This window comes from Salvelinus fontinalis, chromosome 28 (genome assembly GCF_029448725.1).
Source record: "Salvelinus fontinalis isolate EN_2023a chromosome 28, ASM2944872v1, whole genome shotgun sequence".
Lineage (NCBI taxonomy): Eukaryota > Metazoa > Chordata > Actinopteri > Salmoniformes > Salmonidae > Salvelinus > Salvelinus fontinalis.
In genome coordinates this window covers 40,095,067-40,119,252 of record NC_074692.1, presented here as the reverse complement: position 1 = coordinate 40,119,252, position 24,186 = coordinate 40,095,067, and the positions used below count along the sequence as shown (strand labels likewise).

General features: G+C 42.7%; 1 protein-coding gene across 1 annotated transcript; it reads right to left on the bottom strand.

The window, feature by feature from the left end:
• Positions 1 to 8,301: 8,301 nt before the first annotated feature.
• Positions 8,302 to 22,806, bottom strand: LOC129826704 (zinc finger protein 131-like). The gene is made up of 9 exons (XM_055887712.1): positions 22,696 to 22,806; positions 20,095 to 20,230; positions 19,748 to 19,849; positions 19,418 to 19,562; positions 11,680 to 11,788; positions 11,342 to 11,530; positions 10,791 to 11,166; positions 10,051 to 10,181; positions 8,302 to 9,939 (listed from the first exon to the last, which is right to left on the bottom strand). The coding sequence occupies exons 2-9, from the start codon at positions 20,213 to 20,215 to the stop codon at positions 9,430 to 9,432; spliced, it is 1,683 nt and encodes a 560-aa protein (XP_055743687.1). The 5' UTR covers positions 20,216 to 20,230; positions 22,696 to 22,806; the 3' UTR covers positions 8,302 to 9,429.
• Between the last annotated feature and the right edge of the window lie 1,380 nt (positions 22,807 to 24,186).

Genomic DNA, 24,186 nt, shown 5'->3' with positions numbered 1-24,186 from the left:
ATTAGTAAGAAGAGGTTGATTTGAATTTGAGGAAGATTGCAATAAAAATGTAGATGCAGTGTCGAAGAAGATTGGTGTCAAGCGCAAACAAAGTGAGCCGTGCGCCAGCCCGAGTTCTGGAAGTGAAATGGAAGTGAACGAGGACGATTTAAATGAGGTGGAAGGTGTGGTGAAAAGCTCGGAGGCCTGAACATGGCATCGATGGACATGATAAAGAAGATTCTGATCCAGTAGGAGTGACATTTTTGGAGAAAGTGGATCCTAGCCTTTTGGTGGATCCATTTGTGGTTTCAGAGTGGGTGGAAAAGGAGTTGGGTGCAGTTGAATCAGTAAATAGGTAACCTGCAGTGGACTTGTGATATTTGTTTGTGTTTCTTCTGATCAGAGGAAGCGGGCGCTCCATGTCATGCAACTTGGGTCAAGATCTGTTTCTTGTACCCTTGAAAGGAATGATTTCTGTGGTAGCGTTAAGTTGGAGGTGGAGCAATTGAAGTTGAAGATTCCTGGTGTTTGTGACGCCTGCTGTTTGGTGCGACGCAGACCCAGTGGTGAGCGTGGTGAAACAGAGGAGTCACTGTCAGTCCTTTTGAGTTTTGAGTCAGAGTCTTTACAAGACAAGGTCATGTTAGGATATAACAATTATCCCGTTAGAGCTTTTATGGCGAACCCACTGAGCTGTTTCAGGTGCAACATTTATCGTCATGTCGCAGCAGTGTGTAGGAGGGAGATTCCAAGATATGTGAAGTGTGCAGGAGGGCATGGGATGGAGGATTGTGTAGTTATATGGATACATTTGTGTGTCAACTGTAGGGGTGCACATGTTGTTGGGGATCGGAAGTGTCCAGTGAGAGAGAGGCAGGTTGAGGTGGCTAGAGTCAGAGTAGTGCAGAAGGTAAGGCCTCCCGAGTGGAACAGCGGTCTAAGGCACTGCATTGCAGTGTTGCTACACCCTGGGGTTTGATCCCAGACGTGACCGGGAGTCCCATAGAGCAGCACACAATTGGCCCAGCGTCATCCGGGTTAGGGGGAGGGTTTGGCTGCGGGTGCTTTACTTGGCTCATCGCGCTCTAGAGGCACTTTGTGGCTGGCCTCGAGCCTGCAAGCTGACTCGGTTGTCAGTTGAACGGTGTTTCCTCCGACACATTAGTGCAGCTAGCTCCCAAGTTAAGCGAGCGGGTGTTACGAAGCAGCGCGGCTTGGCGGGTCATGTTTAGGAAGACGCATGACTCGACCTTTGCCTCTCCCGAGCATGTTGGGGAACTGCAGCGATGAGACAAGATCGCAATTGGATATCACAAAATTGGGGAGAAAAAAGGGGTAAAGAGAAGAAAATTATGCAGAAGGTGTCGTATGCTGAGGCAGTGAAGAAAGTAGAAGAGGATGGGTCAAGGGTGAGGGATTCTGAGAGGATCCGTGTGAATAGTACATATGTGCTTGCACAGAAGGATAAGCCAATGAGTGATATACAGTGCATTCGGAAAGTATTCAGACCTCTTGACTTTTCCACATTTTGTTACGTTACAGGCTTAAAATGGATTAAATAAAAACAAATCCTCTCAATCTACACACAATACCCCGTAATGACAAATTGTAACAGGTTTTCAGAGATTTTTGCAAATGTATTAAAAATGTGCATAAGTATTCAGACCCTTTGCTATGAGACTCGAAATTGAACTTGGGTGCATCCTGTTTCCATTGATCGTCCTTGAGATGTTTCTACAACTTGATTGCCCCTTACAGTTCAGTGTTGTGATACCTGTGGTAAATTCAATTAATTGGACACGATTTGGAAAGGCACATACCTGTCTATATAAGGTCCCATAGTTGACAGTGTATGTCAGAGCAAAAACCATGCCATGAGGTTGAAGGAATTGTCTATAGAGCTCCGAGACAGGATTCTGTTGAGACACAGATCCAGGGAAGGTTGAAGGTCCCCCAAAACACAGTGGCCTCCATCATTCTAAAATGGAAGAAGTTTAGAACCACCAAGACTCTTCCTAGAGCTGGCTGCCTGGCCAAACTGAGAAATTGGGGGAGAAGGGCCCTGGTCAGGGAGGTGACCAAGAACCCGATGGTCACTCTGACAGAGCTCCAGAGTTCCTCTGTGGAGATGGAAGAACCTTCCAGAAGGACAACCATCTCTGCAGGACTCCACCAATCAGGCCTTTATGGTAGAGTGGCCAGACGGAAGCCACTCCTCAGTAAAAGGCACATGACAGCCCGCTTGGAGTTGGCCAAAAGGCCCCTAAAGGACTCTCAGACCATGAGAAACAAGATTCTCCGGTCTGATGAAACCAAGATTGAACTCTTTGACCTGAATGCCAAACGTAAAATCTGAAGGAAACCTGGCACCATCTCTAGGATGAAGCATGGTGATTGATGCACCATGCTGTGGGGATATTTTTCAGCGGCAGGGACTGGGAGACTAGTCAGGATCAAGGGAAAGATGAACGGAGCAAAGTACAGAGAGAGGAGGAGGAAACCTCAGACTTGGGCAAAGGTTCACCTTCCAACAGGACAACGACTCTAAGCACACAGCCAAGACAACGCAGAAGTGGCTTCAGGACAAGCCTCTGAATGTACTTTTTTTTTTACATGTATTTTAGAGGCTAGATCAGCTTTAATATTGCAGATAGATTGTAGCTTCCATCAATGTAATTGTCTGCATCACTTCCAATCCCCCATATATATTTTTGCTAATATATATATAGTACCAGTCAAAAGTTTGTACACACCTAATAATTCAAGTTCTTTAGTTTTACTATTTTCTACATTGTAGAATAATAGTGAAGACATAAAAACTATGAAATAACATGTATGAAATCATGTAGTAACCAAAAAAGTGTTAAACAATTATTGTTTCCAGTACTTGCCTTATCTCTCATGTATCGTCCATGTAAAAAAACCTGTCTGATTAGAATGAATAATGTCCGACAATACCTTTTTAATTCTATGAGCTATACATTTTGCTAGAAGTTTTGTATCACAACACTGAAGTTTAAGGGGCCTCCACATTTTTTAAATGGACTGGATCTTTATATTTCACACTTGTATCCTGTTTCAGTAATAATGAAATCAGACCTTCTTGTTGAGTGTCGGATAATCTACCATTTACATTAGAGTTGTTAAAACATGCCAGTAACTGTAACGGGCTTCCTCCTTCTCCTCATCCGAAGAGGAGTAGCAGGGATTTGACCAAAATGCAGCGGGTTGTGAATACATAATGATTTTAATAAACAAAAACAGAAGAACACGACGAACACTTGAATAATTACAAAACAAATAAACGAATGTAGACAGACCTGGACACGAACTTACATACAACGTGAAGAACGCATGAACCAGGAAAATAGACTACATAAAACGAACTAACTAACTAACAAAAACCGGAACAGTCCCAACAAAAACCGGAACAGTCCCGTGTGGCGTAACATACAGACACTGACACAGGAGACAATCACCCACAAACAAACAGTGAGAACAACCTACCTTAATATGACTCTCAATTAGAGGAAAACGCAAAACACCTGCCTCTAATTAAGAGCCATACCAGGCAACCCAAAACCAACATAGAAACAGAAAACATAGACTGCCCACCCAAAACTCACGCCCTGACCAATAAACACAACCAAACAACAGAAAACAGGTCAGGAACGTGACAGTAACGGTCCTCTGAGTATATCAAAAAAGTTTTGTATACCTCAACTGATATGCCATCCAGCCATGGAGTTTTCCTGGACTTAAAGCTTTAATTGCATCAAGAAGTTCCTCCTTTGTAATTTGGCCTTCACATGAGTCATTCTGTACGTCTATTAATTTTACATTATTAATAGAAAAAAAAATCCATACAATTAGCGTCTGTTAGAGGAGATGGAGGAGACTGAAACAAAAACATATGCTTAAAGTACTTTGCTTCCTCTTTCAAAATTTGTTCAATCATGGGTAACTCTGTCATTTGTAACAAGTTTCAGTAAATTATTTTTGGTAGCATTTCTATGTTGAAGATGTAAAAATTATTTGGTGCATTTGTCCCCACATTCTATCCGGTTTGCTTTATTTTTTATAATATATTACACTTGAGTTTCTTAAATAAGTTCCTCCATTTCTTTTTGTTTTTCCTCTAACTTATTCTGAGCCTCTGAATGTCCTTGAGTGGTCCAGCCAGAGCCCGGACTTGAACTCGATTGTACATCTCTGGAGAGACCTGAAAATAGCTGTGCAGCGAAAACATAGCTGTGCAGCCCCATCCAACCTGAAAGAGCTTGTAGTGTCATACCCAAGAAGACTCAAGGCTGTTATCGCTGCCAAAGATGCTTCAAAATGTAAAGGGTCTGAAATCTTATGTAAATATGACAGTTTTTTATTTTTAATACATTTGCAAAAAATTCTAATAACCTGTTTTTGCTTTGTCATTATAGGGTATTGTGTGTAGATTGATGAGGGAAAAAACTATTTATTCCATTTTAGAATAAGGCTGTAACGTAACAACATGTGGAAAAAGTCAGGGGGTCTGAATACCTTCCGAAGGCACTATATGCCCGACTAAGGTTGACTTCTGAGCGTCAGTGGTGGAAAAAGTATCCAATTGTCATACTAAAGTATAGATACCTTAATTGAAAGTTACTCAAGTAAAAGTCACCCAGTAAAATACTACTTGAGTAAAAGTCTAAAATGATTTGGTTCTAAATATACTTCACTATCAAAAGTAAATGTAATTGCTAAAATATACTTAAGTATCAAAAGTAAAAGTATAAATAATTTCAAATTCCTTATATTAAGCAAAGCAGATGGCACCATTTTCATGTTTCAATTTTTTTACGGATAGCCAGGGGCAGAAGCCAACACTCAGACATCATTTACAAAAGATGCATTTGTGTAATGAGCCTGCCAGATCAGAGGCAAAAGGGTTGTCTTGATAAGTGCGTGAATTGGACAATTTTCCTGTCCTGCTAAGCATTCAAAACTAGTACTTTTGGGTGCCAGGTAAAATGTGTGGCGTATGGATCCCTACTCACAGGGATCAGCTTAGGCTCCCTCACACTTGGCACACCATCCTCTACTTTTCTCACTGCCTCAGCATACTGAGTGTACAAAACATTAGGAACACCTGCTCTTTCCATGACATAGACTGACCAGGTGAAAGCTATGATCCTTTATTGATGTCACCTGTTAAATCCACTTCAATCGGTATAGATGAAGGGGAGAAGACAGGTTGAAGAAGGATGTTTAAGCCTTGAAACAATTGAGACATGGATTGTGTATGTGTGCCATTCAGAGGGTGAATGGGGAAGACAAAAAAATGGTCTTTGAACGGGGTAATGTAGTAGGTGCCAGGCACACTGGTTGTGTCAAGAACTGCAACACTGCTGCGTTTTTCCACACTCAACAGTTTTCTGTGTGTATCAAGAATGGTCCACCACCCAAAGGACATCCAGCCAACTTGACACAACTGTGGGAAGCATTGGAGTCAACATGGGCCAGCATCCCTATGCAATGCTTCTGACCCTTTGTAGAGTCCATGCCCTGACAAATTGAGGCTTTTCTGTTGGTGTTCCTAATGTTTTGTACACTCTGTGTACAGCTAATGTGTATTTGTAGTTCCTAGGCAGACTAAAACATAGCATCAACAGCACTTCATTGCACTTATCAACAACACCTTTCTTCTCTCTGAGTATGAGCTCTTTGATTGTGCATTGATGAGTGAGTGACCTGTTCTTGTGAATCCGACATGGGCACCTTGTAGAATGGACACCTTGTAGAATGCATGCCACGGCAAATTGAGGCTGTTCCGAGGGCAAAGGGGGAAGCTAAACACTCTAGTGTCCCATGCCCTCCTGCATACTTCTCACACCTCAGAATCTCCCTTCAACATATTGCTGCAACATGACCATGAACTTGGCACCTGAAACACCATAGTGGGATCAGAACAAAAGCTCTCACGGGATAACTTATATACCCTAGCATGACTTGATCTGGCAAACATTTTTCAAAAGAACACAGGGTCTCCTCAGTCTTGTGCTCACCACCGGGTCTGCGTCGCACCAAACGACATACATCACAGACACCGGGGATCCCCAACTTCAGTTGATCCACCTTAACACTTAACCCCACCCCAGTTATCATTCCTTTCAGCGGCGCTCCACGCATCACCCTCTCCTTTAGAGCAGCAGGCAAATAAAAACATCAACAAGGCCACCTCTGGATACTTTGAGCAAATTGATCATTTGACCGCCTCCCTTTCCCAGCCTGATACAACAAACAGAGCGGCCAAAAGGCAATGATCCACTTTCTCCACGAATCGTACTCTCACTAGACCAGTCATCTAGGGGATTTTTTTGATCGTTGGGGTGAAGCTCGGAAGCCTTCACCTCACCTGACGATGCAGGTTCTTTCTCCTCATTTTTGTAAGGATCGATTTCGAGTTCCTTATCCAGCGACTGCTCAGGACATTCAGGCGCATAACATGTATTTTTTCCTCCTGTACTTGTCTCAAAGAAGAAAGTACTCAGCTTTGCCATCCGCCATTTTCCTCACCCGGTCCCTTGACATGAATTCCATTTCCGTGTGGGACTTCAGGAAACTCAGTATCAATCCGTCTGCAGCTGCCATGTCACATGTCCACTAGCTCGAGCACTGTCCCCAAATAAAACTTCCATGCAGGACACAAAATATGGGACTTTACCGGTTCCTGCAGCCTCATTGTTAACGCTAGGCAGGCCTTCATCTTCGGTATTATGGCGGTCCACAAACATAGGTTAGAGGTACATGCTGCCACTTACTGTATGGGCTGTGTGTCAGCCTACTGTTCTGGAGTGTGAAGTCATTACACAAAAAGGGAAGAAAAATTGCCCTACCAACTAACCCTACACCCGTTAAACCTTCACCACTATTCCACTACTTTGGCCCTATCTGATCCTACACCAGTCCAGCAGCCTGGGTGGAGGGGACACTATCGTTCAACACACCTTGTAACTCTTCTGCAGTAAAATCTCGTAAACCCAAGTACTTCTCTGCAGCTGCCACCACAACATCTATTTTCTGTGATTCACGTTCCATTTCTGCGGTACAGTTGATAACCATGGCTATGAATGCTAAGAATCCAACGTTACTGAAGCACATGTTATTCCTATCACTCTATATTGGCCTCAGCCTACTCACAGGGATCCCCTGGACCCATCATCTTCCTCGGCTACTCTCTTCACTGCCTCAGCATACGACACCTTCGGTATCTGTACTACTCTGATCCTGGCAACCTCAACTTGCCTCTCTCTCACCGGACACTTCTGATCTCCCGCACCATGGGTACCCCTACAGTTAACACACCCAACTTTTTCCACTGATACTAAACATTGCTTTGTCTAATGCCCTCCTGCACACCTCTCACATCCAGAAATCTCCATTCTACACACTGCTGCAACATGACCATAAGCTTGGCACCTAAAACACTGTAAAAGGTTCGGGACAACTGACACATCCTAATTTGACTGTTGGGTAATGACCTTGCATCAAAACTCAGTAGGACAGACTGTCTTCTCTGTTTCACCACACTCTCCACCGGGTCTGCGTCACACCAAACGGCAGGCGACACAGACCACGGGAATCTTCAATTTCAGTTGATCTTCAACACTTAATGCCACCCCAGTTATCACTCCTTTCAATTGCGCCCTGCTCCGTAGAGCAAAGGAAGTCACAGATGTCTCTAGGCGCGTGGTGCGGAACGCCCACTTGGTCTGAACGGAAGAAACACAAAAAAAACATCATGAGACAGTCATCCTGAGTATCTCTAGGGCAGAGGAAAGCACCTCCACCACTGCACTCCATCTGAGCATCACCAACACCGGGCAAGGGAACTTCGCTGTTGATGAGACTATCACCAACACTGTGGACGAGATCCAGGCCAACACATCTTCAGAAGCCTCTCCGGTTTCATCGTCTCTGTATTCCTGCATTGAGTTCCTCCTGCCAGAGGTTAATCAGAGGATGATGCCAACAGCCAACGATGTGGTAGCCAGTGATGGGGCCCCAGTTGTTCCGAGTCAGAACATTCTGAAGATAACCATGAGGAAGATCATAGTCCAAATTCCCTGTCCACACGTCCTTAACCCTATTTGACCAGGCACTGGCAGGATAACCAAAGGTTCCAGTAAGCAGTTTCCTTGAGGATGACACTGTGTCCTGGACACCATCGTCACCGCTGTTGATATGAACCTGTATGTATGCTGCCCTATCCAGGTCCTTCTGCTGTGGTAGAAAGAAGAAGAGTTACAGAGACACACGCAGTAAACAACAACAACACTGTGGTTTACATCAGCCACATTTATATTTACAAGCATACATACATTTTTGGGGGGTTCATTCTTCATGTTTAGTAAGCTAAACATCTAATCTTCAGTCCTTCCATGTCTCAGAAAGGTACGTTTGAAAGGATTGTAAGAAATACTGGTGTGGAAACATTTTGAGAATTCCAAATGTATTGATTACATCACTTCTTTATTGCTCTGTACAAATAAATCAATACAACTATGAACATGTGTCAAATAAAAACAAACAAAAACGTGTTCACTTAATACTTTCTTACTTCTGTTTCTGAGGAGCATCATGCTGTAACAGTGTCATACATAAAACCCAGTGTTTAGTGGGCTGCAGTCAGAACAGGAAGTAGGAAGAGGTAGACAGGAAGTCAAGCAGGGAATTTAGGGGGGGGGGAAACATACGCACGCAAACAGCTATTATTCTGCTAAACAAACTGATTAAAAGGTTAAGAAAATAAAGCTATTTTTACCAGTTAGGGGCTAGACACCATTACAAACATGCTCTTTCTTTTGTCAAAAAATAATTCAGAGCTTCACCAACAGATCTGTGCTTCAGATGGGTTCAAACTGGGAAATGTGTGGCGTCATCAGTGAGGCATATCAGCAATATGTCTGCAGTCGTATGACAGTATAACACACGGTGCATCCCAATCAATAAATGGTGTCTGCTGGTGACACCATAGAAATGAGTAGGGATCTTTATGGATGGCATATTGTCTTAGCAAATGAATATTGATCATCTCAAATGTACATCCTAAAGTGTAAAAAACAAAAGAAAGCAACAACAAAAAAGATTGAAACGAAACCTTGAACGGGTTCATTGTGAAGGCATTCAGCCACTCTCTCTGCCACAGACAGAGGAAGACAGAGCCATGACATCAGGCTCCAAATAAATACCCTCTAGAAATATGAGTAACTTCCAATCCTCGTCTGTACGTTACCCTATTATTTCATAGGGTGAAGGGGGTAAGGGGGAGCTTTTCCAGTTTGACAAAAATCAGCGGGCACATCTAAAATAAAACCCTATTCCCCATACAGTGCACTACTTCTGGCCAGAGCCAAGGTAGTGTATTTATGGGGAATAGTGTATGATTTGAGATGTCGCCCCGCTCCTGCTTCATACAGCAATAGCCGGTTGCGAATCCTCCTCCACCTCCACCTCGCTACCCTCCACCTGGATCGCAGAGTTCACCTGTCCCTCTGCTGACACCTGCAACACCCGGATCTCAACACCCGCTTCCTTCAGTCTCTCTATGTCCTCCTCACACATCTCGGTCACCTCCCCGTCCACCAACATGGCTGTTTCCGACAATGCTACCACACCTACGGGCTCCACAATAACATGCTCCACGCTTATCCCGTCCTCTAGTAGAAGGGTCTCCCTCTCGCCTCCCTTCTCCTCCCCGGCCACTTCCCCTTGCGTTGCCACGGTGGCGGCAGCAATGACCAGTTCCTGGGTTATCAGCTTGTCGTCTGTGACGCTGTGCAGGTCACGGAGATGTTGGCGGAGGTCGTCGGGCTGGGTGAACCAGAGGTCACACATGGTGCAATGGTTAGGCTTTTCTCCCGTGTGTGTCGTCAGGTGATCTTTAAACAGCTCCCAGCTGTTGAACACACTGCTGCACACCTGGGGAGGGGGGAGAGGTCATTTTACAATCCAGCATATGCCCTACTCAGGGATGTGATGGGTGATTTTGACTCTTTATAAATCAAGAAAAAACAAGAGCGTTCTCTGCACCTGACATTCGTAGAGTTTCTTGCGTCCCTTCTTGGCCCCGGCTCCGTTCTGACAGGCAGCCATGTGACATTTCAATGTGCTGTTCCTGGCAAAGCGCTCATGGCAGTCTGGACACGCAAACGGTTTCTCACCTACACACACAAGGGATAAACTACTTATTACATCCACCGCATAACTCAGGAGATTCTATTAAGGTGGTCTGATTTACATTCACTTCACAAGAACAGGTCATTCACTCATCAATGCACAATCAAAGAGATCACACTAAGAGAGAAGGTGGTGTTGATGTGCAATGAAGTGCTGTTGTTGCTATGTTGTAGTCTGCCTAGAAACTACAAATGCACATCAGCTGTACAGAGTGTACAAAACATTAGGAACACCTTCAACAGAAAAGCCTCAAATTCGTCAGGGCATGGACTCTACAAAGGGTCAAAAGTGTTGCTGGCCCATGTTGACTCCAATACATCCAACAGTTGTGTCAAGTTGCCTGGACGTCCATGTCTCAAGGTTTAAACATCCTTCTTTAACCCTTTTACTCCCCTTAATCTACACTGATTGAAGTGGATTTAACAGATGACATGAATAAGGAATTATAGCTTTCACCTGGATATCTATCTGGTCAGTCTATCATGGAAAAAGCAGGTGTTCCTAATGTTTTGTACACTCAGTGTATAGTTAACTCAGGCACTTCTACAAATATGAACCCCTTAATTAATACCTCTTGGTATGATAACTCTTACCAGTGTGCTTTCGTAAGTGCTCCTTGAAGTGTCCAAAGTGGTCAAATTGCTTGTCACAGTACTCGCACACGTGTGTCTTCTTCTTCTGGGACTGGCTGCGCGACAGCTCCTCCGCCTCGTAATGTAACGCGTTCAAGTGCTGTTTCAGCGCCCCCTCCCGCGTGTACGCCTTCCCGCAGTGGCAACACGCATGAGGCTTGTCCAGCGCGGCCATGTGCGCGCGCATGTGCTGTTTAAGGTGATAGTACAGGCGGAAGCTGCGATCACATTTGTTGCAGCGGAACATGTTGTCCAGCTGAGAGATCTGGACCTCGACCATCTCCAGACTCTCGAGAGTCTTGGGAGGTGTCACCGTCTCCTCCTGATACACCATCTCCTGGATCACACACACAAACCATGATGTATGGATGCATTGAGATGAAAGGATGACTTGTTTTGAGAAAGATTGGAAAGATCAACAAAAAATATTCTTATATATAATTTTTGTTTTGTTTTGAATCAATGTGTGTGGTTTTTACATGTGCCACAGAGAAACAGAGTGCTTTGTTTACCTCCTCCAGTCCTTCCTTCTTCAGGACATGCAGCGTTAGCCCCCCCTGCTGGTACTTGCTGGTAATGTCAGCAAGCAGAGCCAGGGCAGAGTCATCAGAGACTGCCTGGGTGTTCCGAACAGCGTCCACCACCTCCTCCAGCCCCGTCTCCTCCACCTCAATGGTACCCTCCCCGATCTCAATCTCCACCTGCAAGGACAGACTTGGGTCAGCACAGCAATACATATCAGGAGGAAAGGACGGATGATGAAGAGGATGATGAGTATCATTTGGGACACTTTATGCCGATTTTATGTCATAACAAATACAAACATAATGTGCAATTGTAGATCTCTAACCTGCTCCCCCGCCACTGAGGGAAGAGTTTCAGATATCTTCCTCTTCTTGGCCTTGCTATTCCCTGCCGCCAGAGCCTGGGATAGCTGGAAAAGGGTGCCATCACCCATCCTATGGAGAAGAGAGAGAGAGGGTTATATTCATTCAAAGTGAGGGTTATATTCATTCAAAGTGCTTTACGTTCCAACAGATACCATTAAACAAGAATAGAACCCAACACGCAAGCCTTCAGAAAGTGTTCACACCCCTTGACTTTTTCCACATTTTGTTGTGTTAGAGCCTGAATGTAAAATGTTTTATTTTTGTTTATTGAATGTTTAAAACATATAATATACTTGCAGTGAAGCCACTCAACAACTACATCACATTAGTCATCTAACAGACTCCCATCCAGAATGACACACAGAAGCAACCAGGGTCAACACCCTGGTCAAGGGCACGTCGACAGATCTAACACAAGGTCAAAAAACGGGGACCAGAAACAGCGATCCATCAGCCGACGGCCCAAGCTCCCAACCACCAGCCCTCCAAGATCCCTCCCCACAGTTCCCCAAGAGCTGACCCTCAACCATCTGAGACCCCCCCCCCCCCCCCCAGTAAAAAAATTACCAAAAATAAAAAAAATCCCATTCACCACCCCCAAGACCCCCCCCATGCACCAACAAAATATATATATAAAAAAAGAGAAAGACAAAGCAAAACAGAAAACAACAATGCAAAAAACAACAAAGACACCAAGGACAACAAAATCATGACCGCAAGGCCAACTGAATATGTTTGAGTGCATATATGGCACTATTTACCTGCGTGTGTGTCAGTGTATGTGCACATTTGAATGAGAGTGTGAGTATATGCATGTGTACAAACACCTGCACGGCATCAGCCTCATGCAAACCCGGCATTAGCTGTAACAACACTGTCCCTCAGTGTCATTCAAACATACTTTTTGTTTTATACTTTTATCTTTGACCATCATTCTACACGCCGCCCAACAACTCCACTCCACAACACAACTCAACAACTCCACTCCACAACACAACTCCACATCCCAAACTTCAGCTTCCCTCAGCCCCTCCCACCTAGCTCTGCTGGCCACCCACTTCAGATTTCTACACACCACATATTTTTCAACTATGCTGTGATGTTTAACATAGAAATTCAATCTATCTAATCGAATCTACAGACTGCGAGTTGAAGATAAATACTTTTACTAAGAGTATTAGTATATTATTAATTGACTGACCTGGTCTCTCCAGATCTCCCAACAGTACTAAACTCAGCAAAAAAAAAAAAGAAACGTCCTCTCACTGTCAACTGCGTTTATTTTCAGAAAACTTAACAAGTGTAAATATTTGTATGAACATAACAAGATTCAACAACTGAGACAAAAACTGAACAAGTTCCACAGATATGTGACTAACATAAATGGAATAATGGGTCCCTGAACAAGAGGGGGGTGAAAATCAAAAGTAACAGTCAGTATCTGGTGTGGCCACCAGCTGCATTAAGTACTGAAGTGCATCTCATCCTCATGGACTGCACCAGATTTACCAGTTCTTGCTGTGAGATGTTACCCCACTCTTCCACCAAGGCACCTGCAAGTTCCCGGACATTTCTGGGGGGGGAAATGTCCCTAACCCGCACCATCCGATCCAACAGGTCCCAGACGTGCTCAATGGGATTGAGAGCCGGGCTCTTCGCTGGCCATGGCAGAACACTGACATTCCTGTCTTGCAGGAAATCACGCACAGAATGAGCAGTATGGCTGGTGGCATCGTCATGCTGGAGGATCATGTCAAGATGAGCCTGCAGGAAGGGTACCACATGGGGGAGGAGGATGTCTTCCCTGTATCTCAGTGTTGAGATTTCCTGCAATGACAACAAGCTCAGTTTGATGATGCTGTGACACACCACCCCGGACCATGACGGACCGTCCACCTCCAAATCGATCCCGCTCCAGAGTATAGGCCTCGGTGTAACGCTCATTCCTTCGACGATAAACACTCCTTCACTCACGTGAATCCGGTTTTGGTGAAACAAAACCGCGACTCGTCAGTGAAGAGCACTTTTTGACAGTCCTGTCTGGTCCAGCAACGATGGGTTTGTGCCCATAGGCGACGTGGTTGCTGGTGATGTCTGGTGAGGACCTGCCTTACACCAGGCCTACAAGCCCTCAGTCCAGCCTCTCTCAGTCTATTGCGGACAGTCTGAGCACTGATGTAGGGATTGTGCATTCCTGGTGTAACTCGGGCAGTTGTTGTTGCCATCCTGTACCTGCCCCGCAGGTGTGATGTTTGAATGTACCGATCCTGTGCAGGTGTTATTACACGTGGTCTGCCACTGCGAGGACGATCAGCTGTCCGTCCCGTCTCCCTGTAGCTCTGTCTTCGGCGTCTCACAGTACAGACATTGCAATTTATTGCCCTGGCCACATCTGCAGTCCTCATGCCTCTTTGCAGCATGCCTAAGGCACGTTCACACAGATGAGCAGGGACCCTGGGCATCTTTCTTTTTGTGTTATTCAGAGTCAGTTGAAAGGCCTCTTTAGGTCCTAAGTTTTCATAACTGTGACCTTAATTGCCTACCATCTTTTAGCTGTTAACGACCGTTCCACAGGTGCATGTTCATGAATTTTTTATGGATTATTGAACAAGCATGGGAAACAGTGTTTAAACCCTTTACAATGAAGATCTGTGAAGTTATTTGGATTTTTACAAATTATCTTTGAAAGACTGGTTCCTGAAAAAATGACGTTTCTTTTTTTACTAAGTTTATTTCTAGGGTAAATTTTAGATCAATGTTCTGCATTTTCCGCCATCCCTGAAAGAGAAAACAGGCTACTTGAGGGCAATACCAAAATAAATGGTCTATTGATTCTGTATCCTCACAAAAAAAATCTGCAGAGCTTTGATGATTGAATGCAACATTATTTAACATTTTGTTGGTGGCAAGAATTCTATATAATACTTTTAGCTGAAAAGCACAAAGTCTTGAATCTTGCGTCATTATTTTTATATCACCTCATACACCCTGTACCGTGGAATTGGTACATCATAAATCTCTTCCCAAATATTTTGCAATCTGTATGGCACAGCTGTCAACATCCTGGTCCTCAAATGAAACTGGTATATTTTCCTATTTATGCTATTGGTATTCCTCTGTCAGTTGATTTTTTTATATTGGCCAGACAGACCAGTTCCCTACCTCCTTCAGCTGCCAACTGCCTCATCCATTTTTGGGGTAATGCTGTAATCAATTGGTTGTAATCTTGGATTGAGCAAACCTTCCCATAGAATTCTGATCACTCCATGAAAGACATAACTCTACCATAACAATTTACAATATAATTTACAAACAAAATACCCTTTTCAAACATCTTTCCCATAAATACAGGTATTTTATCAACCAGCACATTTGAGTTCAGCCAAAATATTTATTCCACTCAAAATTGATTAAAATTGAGATTGTGTAGGCTAGTGACACTATACCCTATAAAGTGGAATTGTGTTTTTAGACATTTTCACAAATTGTAAAAAAATAATAAAAATAAATAATGAAAAGCTGAAATGTCTTGAGTCAATAAGTATTGAACCCCTTTGTTAGGGCAAGTCTAAATAAGTTCAGGAGTAAAACATGTGCTTAACAAGTCACTTAATAAATTGCATGGACTACCTCATCTCTGTGCATCACACAATTATCTGTAAAGTCCTTCAGTCGAGCAGTGATTTTCAAACACAGACTGAACCACAAAGACCAGGGAGGATTTCCAATGCCTCGCAAAGAGCACCTATTGGTAGATGGGTAAAAAATAATAATAAAGGAAACATTGAATATCTGTTTGAGCATTACACTTTGGATGGTGTATCAATACACCCAGTCACTACAAAGATACAGGCATCCTTCCTAACTCAGTTAGGTGAGAGGCCTAGTTACAGTTTTGACTTAAATCAGCTTGAAAATCTATGGCAAGACTTGAAAATGTCCGTCTAGCAATGACAGACACTGCTCGGAACACCTAGACAACCAACTTGACAGCTTGAAGAAATAAAAAAATTATGTGAAACTATTGGACAATCCAGGTGTGCAAAGCCCTTAGAGACTTACCCAGAAACACTCACATCTGTAATCACTCTTAGAGACTTACCCAGAAACACTCACATCTGTAATCACTCTTAGAGACTTACCCAGAAACACTCACATCTGTAATCACTCTTAGAGACTTACCCAGAAACACTCACATCTGTAATCACTCTTAGAGACTTACCCAGAAACACTCACATCTGTAATCACTCTTAGAGACTTACCCAGAAACACTCACATCTGTAATCACTCTTAGAGACTTACCCAGAAACACTCACATCTGTAATCACTCTTAGAGACTTACCCAGAAACACTCACATCTGTAATCACTCTTAGAGACTTACCCAGAAACACTCACATCTGTAATCACTCTTAGAGACTTACCCAGAAACACTCACATCTGTAATCACTCTTAGAGACTTACCCAGAAACACTCACATCTGTAATCACTCTTAGAGACTTACCCAGAAACACTCACAGCTTAATCACTGCCAAAGGTGATTCCAACATGTAATGACTCAGGGGCGTGAATACTTTCTGTATTTCATTTTCAATACATTTGCTAACATTTTTATAAACATGTTTTCACTTTGTCATTATGGTGTATTTTGTGTGGATGGGTGAAAGAACACAATCTAATCCAATTTGAATTCTCTAACACAGTGGTTCCCAAACGTTTTATAGTCCCGTACCCCTTCAAACATTCAACCTCCAGCTGCGTACCTCCTCTAGCACCAGGGTCAGTGCACTCTCAAATTTTGTTTTTGCCATCATTGTAAGCCTGCCACACACACACTATAAGATACATTTATTAAACATAAGAATGAGTTTGTCACTTCCCACGAACCGGGTTGTGACAAAGAGCTCTTATAGGACTAGGGAACAAATAATAATCAATAATTTTGCTCTATATTTAACCATCTTACATATAAAACCTTATTTGTTCATAGAAAATTGTGAATAACTCACCACAGGTTAATGAGAAGGGTGTGCTTGAAAGGATGCACATAACTCTGCAATGTTGGGTTGTATTTGAGAGCCTGTCTTAAATAATTTTCCACACACTGTGCCTGTATTTACTTTTCATGCTAGTGAGGGCCGAGAATCCACTCTCACATAGGTACGTGGTTGCAAAGGGCATCAGTGTCTTAACAGCACGATTTGCCAAGGCAGGATACTCTGAGCGCAGCCCAATCCAGAAATCTGACAGTGGCTTCAGAGTAAATTACATTTTCACAGAACCACTTGTTGCAATTTCGATGAGGCTCTCTTGTTCGGATATCGGTAAGTGGACTGGAGGCAGGGCATGAAAAGGATAACGAATCCAGTTGTTTGTGTCATCCTTTTCGGGAAAGTACCTGCGTAATTGCTCACCCAGCTCACTCAGGTGCATCGCTATATCACATTTGACATTGTCTGTAAGCTTGAGTTAATTTGCACACAAAAAATTATACAATGATGGAAAGACCTGTGTGTTGTTAATGCAGACAGAGAAGAGCTCCAACCTTTTAATCATAGCCTCAATTTTGTCCCGCACATTGAATATAGTTGCGTAGACTCCCTGTAAACCTAGATTCAGATTATTCAGGCGAGAAAAAATAAAATAAAAAATCACCCAGATAGGCCAGTCGTGTGAGAAACTCGTCATCATGCAAGCGGTCAGACAAGTGAAAATTATGGTCAGTAAAGAAAACTTTAAGCTCGTCTCTCAATTAAAAAAAACGTGTCAATAGTTTGCCAATTGATAACCCTTGCACTTCTGTGTGTTGTAAAAGCGTTACATGGTCGCTGCCCACTATTGCATAGTGGAGAAAATACACAAGAGTTCAGGGGCCTTGCTTTAAAAAGTTAACCATTTTCACTATAGTGTCCAAAACGTATTTCAAGCTGTTAGATATTTCCTTGGCAACAACAGCCTCTTCGGTGGATGCTGCAGTGTACCCAAGTGGCGTCGGGAGCAACTGCTTGCACTCGCTTTACCACTCCACTATGTCTCCCTGTCATGGCTTTTGCGCCATCAGTACAGATACATACACATCTTGACCACCAAAGTCCATTTGATGTCACAACGTCCCAGTGGGACTCTAGCGTCCCACCTCGCCAACAGCCAGTGAAATTGCAGGGCGCCAAATTCAAACAACAGAAATCTCATCATTAAAATTCCTCAAACATACAAGTATTGTACCCCACAAAAGACAGAAATAGCACACTAACCTTTGATGATCTTCACCGGATGGCACTCCCAGGACTCCATGTTAGACAATAAATGTGTGTTTTGTTCGATAAAGTTAATCTTTATGTCCAAAAACCTCCTTTGAAATTGGCGCGTTATGTTCAGAAATGCATTGTCTCAAACAAACATCCGGTGAAAGTGCAGAGGGCCACATCAAATTACAGAAATACTCATCATAGACATTTATGAAAGATACAAGAGTTATACATACGATTAAAGATAAACGTCTCCTTAATGCAACCGCTGTGTCAGATTTGAAAAAAGCTTTACGGCGAAAACACACCATGCGATTATGTTAGGTCAGCGCCTAGCCACAGAAAACCATACAGCCATTTTCCAACCAAGGAGAGTTGTCACAAAAGTCAGAAATAACGTTAAAATTAATCACTTACCTTTGATGATCTTCATCTGATGGCACTCCCAGGTCTCCATGTTAGACAATAAATGTTTGTTTTGTTCGATAAAGTTAATCTTTGTGTCCAAATACCTCCTTTTTGTTCGAGCGTTTAGTCCAGTAATCCAAATGCACAAAGCGCGCTCACAAAGTCCAGACGAAAAGTCAAAAAAGTTCCATTATAGCTCGTAGAAACATGTCAAACGATGTATATAATCAATCTTTAGGATGTTTTTATCAGCTTTCAGCCTGACCACTGGTTGAAACAGCTCTTATTCGCTCCCCTTTCATAATAGAAGCCTGAAACAACTTTCTAAAGACTGTTGACATCTAGTGGAAGCATTAGGAAGTGCAATCTGACCCCATAGACACAGTATATTGGATAGGCAATCACTTGAAAAACTACAAACCTCAGATTTCCCACTTCCTGGTTGGATTTTTCTCACGTTTTTGCTTGCCATATGAGTTCTGTTATACTCACAGACATTATTAGTGTTTTCTATCCGAATCTACTAATTATATGCATATTCTATCTTCTGGGCCTGAGTAGCAGGCAGTTTACTCTGGGCACCTTATTCATCCAAGCTACTCAATACTGCCCCCCGTTCCCAAATAAGTGAATTATTTGACTAGGCTACCTGTATTTGACATTGTGTTGTTATTTCACTGAACACTAGCTGGTTTAATTTTATTTTTGGCAGTGAAACGAGGCTACTCAGGTGATAAAAAAATCTCACCCAAATGTATAGATAGCCCCGTTAGAAAATATAAATGGACTGTTTGAAAATGTGTGTTTTTTTTAAAAGTAAATAAATAATATATATATATACTTTTAAATGTAAATCACATTTTTATTTGGCGTACCCCCGACGGCATTGCGCGTACCCCTGGAAAATCCAGTTTGGGAATACCTGCTCTAACACAACAAAACGTGGAATAAGTCAAGGGGTATGAATACTTTCTGAAGGCACAGTAAGTAGTAAGGGACTATATTAGTAGTAAGGGGGTCCAGATGTTATAATGGCCGTCCAACCTGTTGTTGAGGGCCTTGATGGCCTCCTGCATCTGGAGGTACTCTGCTGCCTTCCACACGTCGTTGACCTCCTCTGGCCCATTGACAGCCAGCGTAGCCGTGTACGTAAATTCCATCAGCTGGCGGAAAGCTGAGTTACTCACTCCTGCACAACACAGCGGATTGATGGGTACATTGGGTTATTGTGTGATAGTCTTATAGTTATTGTCAGAAGTGGCTGTAGGCCTTGTTTTGTTTCTCAGGGTCTATAGCGCTATCTGCTATCGTTTATTTTCTTGATTGATGACAGACATACGTCAGTGGATGCATCAGTGGTTCAGCAGTACATACCTTCAATCTCAACTAGTGGCTCCTGTGTGAAGTCCTGGAAGAACTTGTGGAAGAACTGACTGCACGCTGCTAACACTGCCTTATGGGCCCTGAACTGGTGTCCTACAGACCAGAGGTAAGATGAACGCATGAATGGTACAGCACATAATAGAATACTTAATACAATGTGGGCATTTTTCCTTAACACAATGATATTGAAAAACTTTTTTTTGTTCTACTATTAACCTACAAGACTGAAACAAGGCTGTTTTTGTATTAATAAAATATATAATTAACTTTTAGTTGACAAGCTAAAGCTGCACCTTCACTTTCTGCAATTCAACAAACATCACTGAGGATGAGCTTACCGTCCACTATGAGAGTGATGTCTGTGAACTGGTCCAGCTGTCTCTGTTCATTCAGTTTGTCCAGCATGACTTTATAATGGTCTGGGAACTGACTACCACACTCCTCACCCTCATCTGCCATGGCTCAGCCCCTCACCTGCACACAAGGAAGAAATCCATGCAGAGATGGCACACAGTTCACATCACCAGTAATGACAGACTATATGGTCTGAGTGTACAATTACATCTGGGCAAACAAGTTAAACATGAACAACATGCTCACAGCATATTGATGCACAGACAGTAATGTGATTTTAACATAGATTTAAATACAATGTTATCATTGGGCATTCTGCAGCTTTTATGAATATGTATAGTACCAGTGAAAAGTTTGGACACGTACTCATTCAAGGATTTTTCCTTTATTTTTTACTATTTTCTACAATGTAGAATAATACATCAGAACTATTAAATAACACATATGGAATCATGTAGTAACCAAAAAAGTGTTAAACAAATCAAAATATATTTGAGATTTTTCAAAGTAGCCACCCTTCGCCTTGATGACAGCTTTGCACACTCTTGGCATTTTCTCAATCAGCTTCATGAGGTAGTCCCCTGGAATACATTTGAATTAATAGATGTGCTTTGTTAAAAGTTCATTTGTGTAATTTCTTTCCGTCTTAAAGCGTTTGAGCCAATCAGTTGTGTTGTAACAAGGTAGAGGTGGTATACAGAATATAGCCTTACTTGGTAAAATACCAAGTCCATATTAGGGCAAGAACAGCTCAAATAAGCAAAGACAAACAACATTCCATATTTTACTTTGGAAAGTTTCTTCAAGTGCAGTTGCAAAAACATTCAAGCGCTATGATGAAACTGGCTCTCAGGAGGACCGCCACAGGAAAGTAAGACCCAGAGTTACCTCTGCTGCAGACGATAAGTTCATTAGAGTTACCAGCCTCAGATATTGCAGCCCAAATAAATGCTTGAGTTCAAGGTTTCAGGTTCCTTTGCAGCAGTTCAAGTAACAGACATCTCAACATCAACTGTTTAGATGAGACTGCGTGAATCAGGCCTTCATGGTCGAATTGCTGCAAAGAAACCACTACTAAAGGACACCAATAAGAAGAGACGGAAACACGAGCAACGGACATTAGACCGGTGGAAATCTGTCCAAATGCAAGATTTTGGTTCCAACCGCCATGTCTCTGTGAGATGCAGAGTAGGTGAACGGATGATCTCCGCATTTGTAGTTCCCATCGTGAAGCATGGAGGAGGAGGTTTCTTTGCTGGTGACACTGTCTGATTTATTTAGAATTCAAGGCACACTTAACCAGCATGGCTACCACAGCATTCTGCAGTGATATGCCATCCCACCTGGTTTGCGCTTAGTGGGACTATCATTTGTTTTTCAACAGCACAATGACCCACCACACCTCCAGGCTGTATAAGGGCTATTTTACCAAGAAGGAGAGTGATGGAGTGCTGCATCAGATGACCTGACCTCCACTATCACCCGACCTCAACCCAACTGAGATGGTTTGGGCTGAGTTGGACTGCAGAGTGAAGGAAAGGCAGCCAACAAGTGCTCAGCATATGTGGGAGCTCCTTCAAGACTGTTGGAAAAGCATTCCAGCTGAAGCTGGTTGAGAGAATTTTCTTTAAATATTTGTTTTTATTTTTAATCCCAGCTCCCATCCCCGCAGGAGGCCTTTTGCCTTTTGGTAGGCCGTCATTGTAAATAAGAATTTGTTCTTAACTGCATAGTAAAATAAAATAAAAATTAAATGCCAAGAGTGTGCAAAGCTGTCATTAAGGCTAAGGGTGGCTACTTTGAATAATCTCAACTGTATTTTGATTTGTTTAACACTTTTTGGGTTACTACATGATTCCATATGTATTATTTTATAGTTTTGATGTCCTCACTATTATTCTACAATGTAGAAAATAGTCAAATAAAAGGAAAACCCTTGAATAAGTAGGTGTGTCCAAACTTTTGACTGGTACTGTATATTTCCATCTTTGTCTGCCAATGTGGGCAATATTTGTGGGAAATATCGCTGTTTGTCGTATGTGTGTGTTCTGCACAAATTGGACCGACAGTATTTCGTCATGAAAAATGATAACGTTCGAGGCGGGAAAATTGCGTCAACCTCATGTGTTATCCAATAGAATATTACCGATGCAAAGAGAAGACGTCGAATTCAGCCAATCATGCGTTTGACAGCAGTGTGATTGGCATCAAGTTGACCAATTGAATATAGCAGACAATGCTAACGGTAGCTAGCAAGCTTAGCTGCAGCAGAAGGCCTCGGGCTATAATTGAGGGCCGTAAAATCAAAGTTAACGATATATATTTAATCAGAATGTGTACCTAATACTAGCAACGCTAACTACATAATGGGTTATAAGAAGCAGCGAACAATCTAGTTAACGTTAGCCAACAAGTTACAGTAGCTAATCCTTTCAAATAGACCCATAAAGGCTCTCCCCATTTCGAGTTTGACCATCGCCAGTACGTCATCAAATCGCGCATTAAAATACACTTTTTCCTGAGACATTTCTTAATTTAGACATAATTTGCCTGAAATATTTCACCTCATACATCTGAAAACATACCTCAAGTTACGTTCTGCCGCTTTATTAAGTTGTTTTTGCGTATAGCTCTTTCCCGACACTTGCAGCGTTGCTCTTCTCTCGTTCGTCTAAAAAGGGCGGTCGCTCAGTCGGGCCTCAGATTCCCAGCAGTCACTGCAAACTCCAGAAGACGCCGAGGAGCGTTGCTGAGCAACAGATGGTCTTCTCCCGTTTGGTTTACCGGAACACGGGCCCCTTGGTTCGGTTCTCGGGTCCAGTTCCATTTCGGTAGTCAGCTCCTTCCCCCTTTTTTCATATTCTACACAAAACAACAATACAGTACACCAAAATATACAGAAACACACCAAAATACAATGGAGAGTATTTTTTGTTTTGTTCGTTTTTTCTACTAATAGGTGTTAGGCTATTTCATGGCCAGGATATTATTTTATGTGCTTTTAATGAACAACAACAATCTTTCCCATATCTTTTGTGAGTCTGTCTGTATTATTTTCTCCAGTCTGTGCTAACATGATTTCATGTGATGTTTTAATCAACATATTCATCCATTCCGTAAAACATTGGATTATTAAAGATTTTCCAATACCTGAGGACCAGTCTTAATTAACACTGACACAATACCAAAGCATAATATTTTATATTCTGTTTGGTTACGTCGCGTTCACATGCTATTCAGAACTAGGAAACTGGCATTTTCGGCTTGTTAACTGCTTATAAACGTGCTGCGTACAACCAGTTAATAAGTCAGACATTTTCAAGTTTCCTAGTTCCGACCTGCACGTGAACACGGCATAAATCCCTCTCTATTCCAACCTGTCACTTACCACAGGGTTTCCCAAACTCGGTCCTGGGGCCCCCCCTGGTTGCACGTTTAGTTTTTTCCCTAGCGCTATACAGCTGATTCAAATAATAAAAGCTTGATGATGAGTTGGTTATTTGAGTCAGCTGTGTAGTGCTAGGGCGAAACCCAAAACGTGCACCCAGGGGGGCCCCCAGGACCGAGTTTGGGAAACTTAACAGATAATGGGCTTGTTTGAGTGGTAAGGCTGAAGCAACCGACTGCAGATGAAAGTCGAGGAGTGAAGTTGAGGGAGGTGCATCTGCTACAGCTGAAAGTCAGACACTGATGTGGTTTTCCAACAACAATAAGGCTCAGTGCAACATGGCAGTGTTGTCATTGTTTGTAAAAGTTTTGCTTTACACACTCCAACCAACCCCCATATCTCACACTCATAAATAAATATATGTGTGTATATTCAGTGTACAACATTGTACTATCAATTGGGGTGAGAAAGCCTCAAATATCACATTTATTTGTGTAATGACCGATGCTGGAGTCGAGAAGCAGGTACAGGAAGTCAACATTTAATTAGGTACAGACACGGAACAAGACAGGAACAGCGCCAGCAGACACGGGTATACAAAGACAGACGACAATCAATGCAGCAGCGGGGAACAGAGATGGGGAACTGAAAAATATAGGGGAGGTAATAAACAGGTGATTGAGTCCAG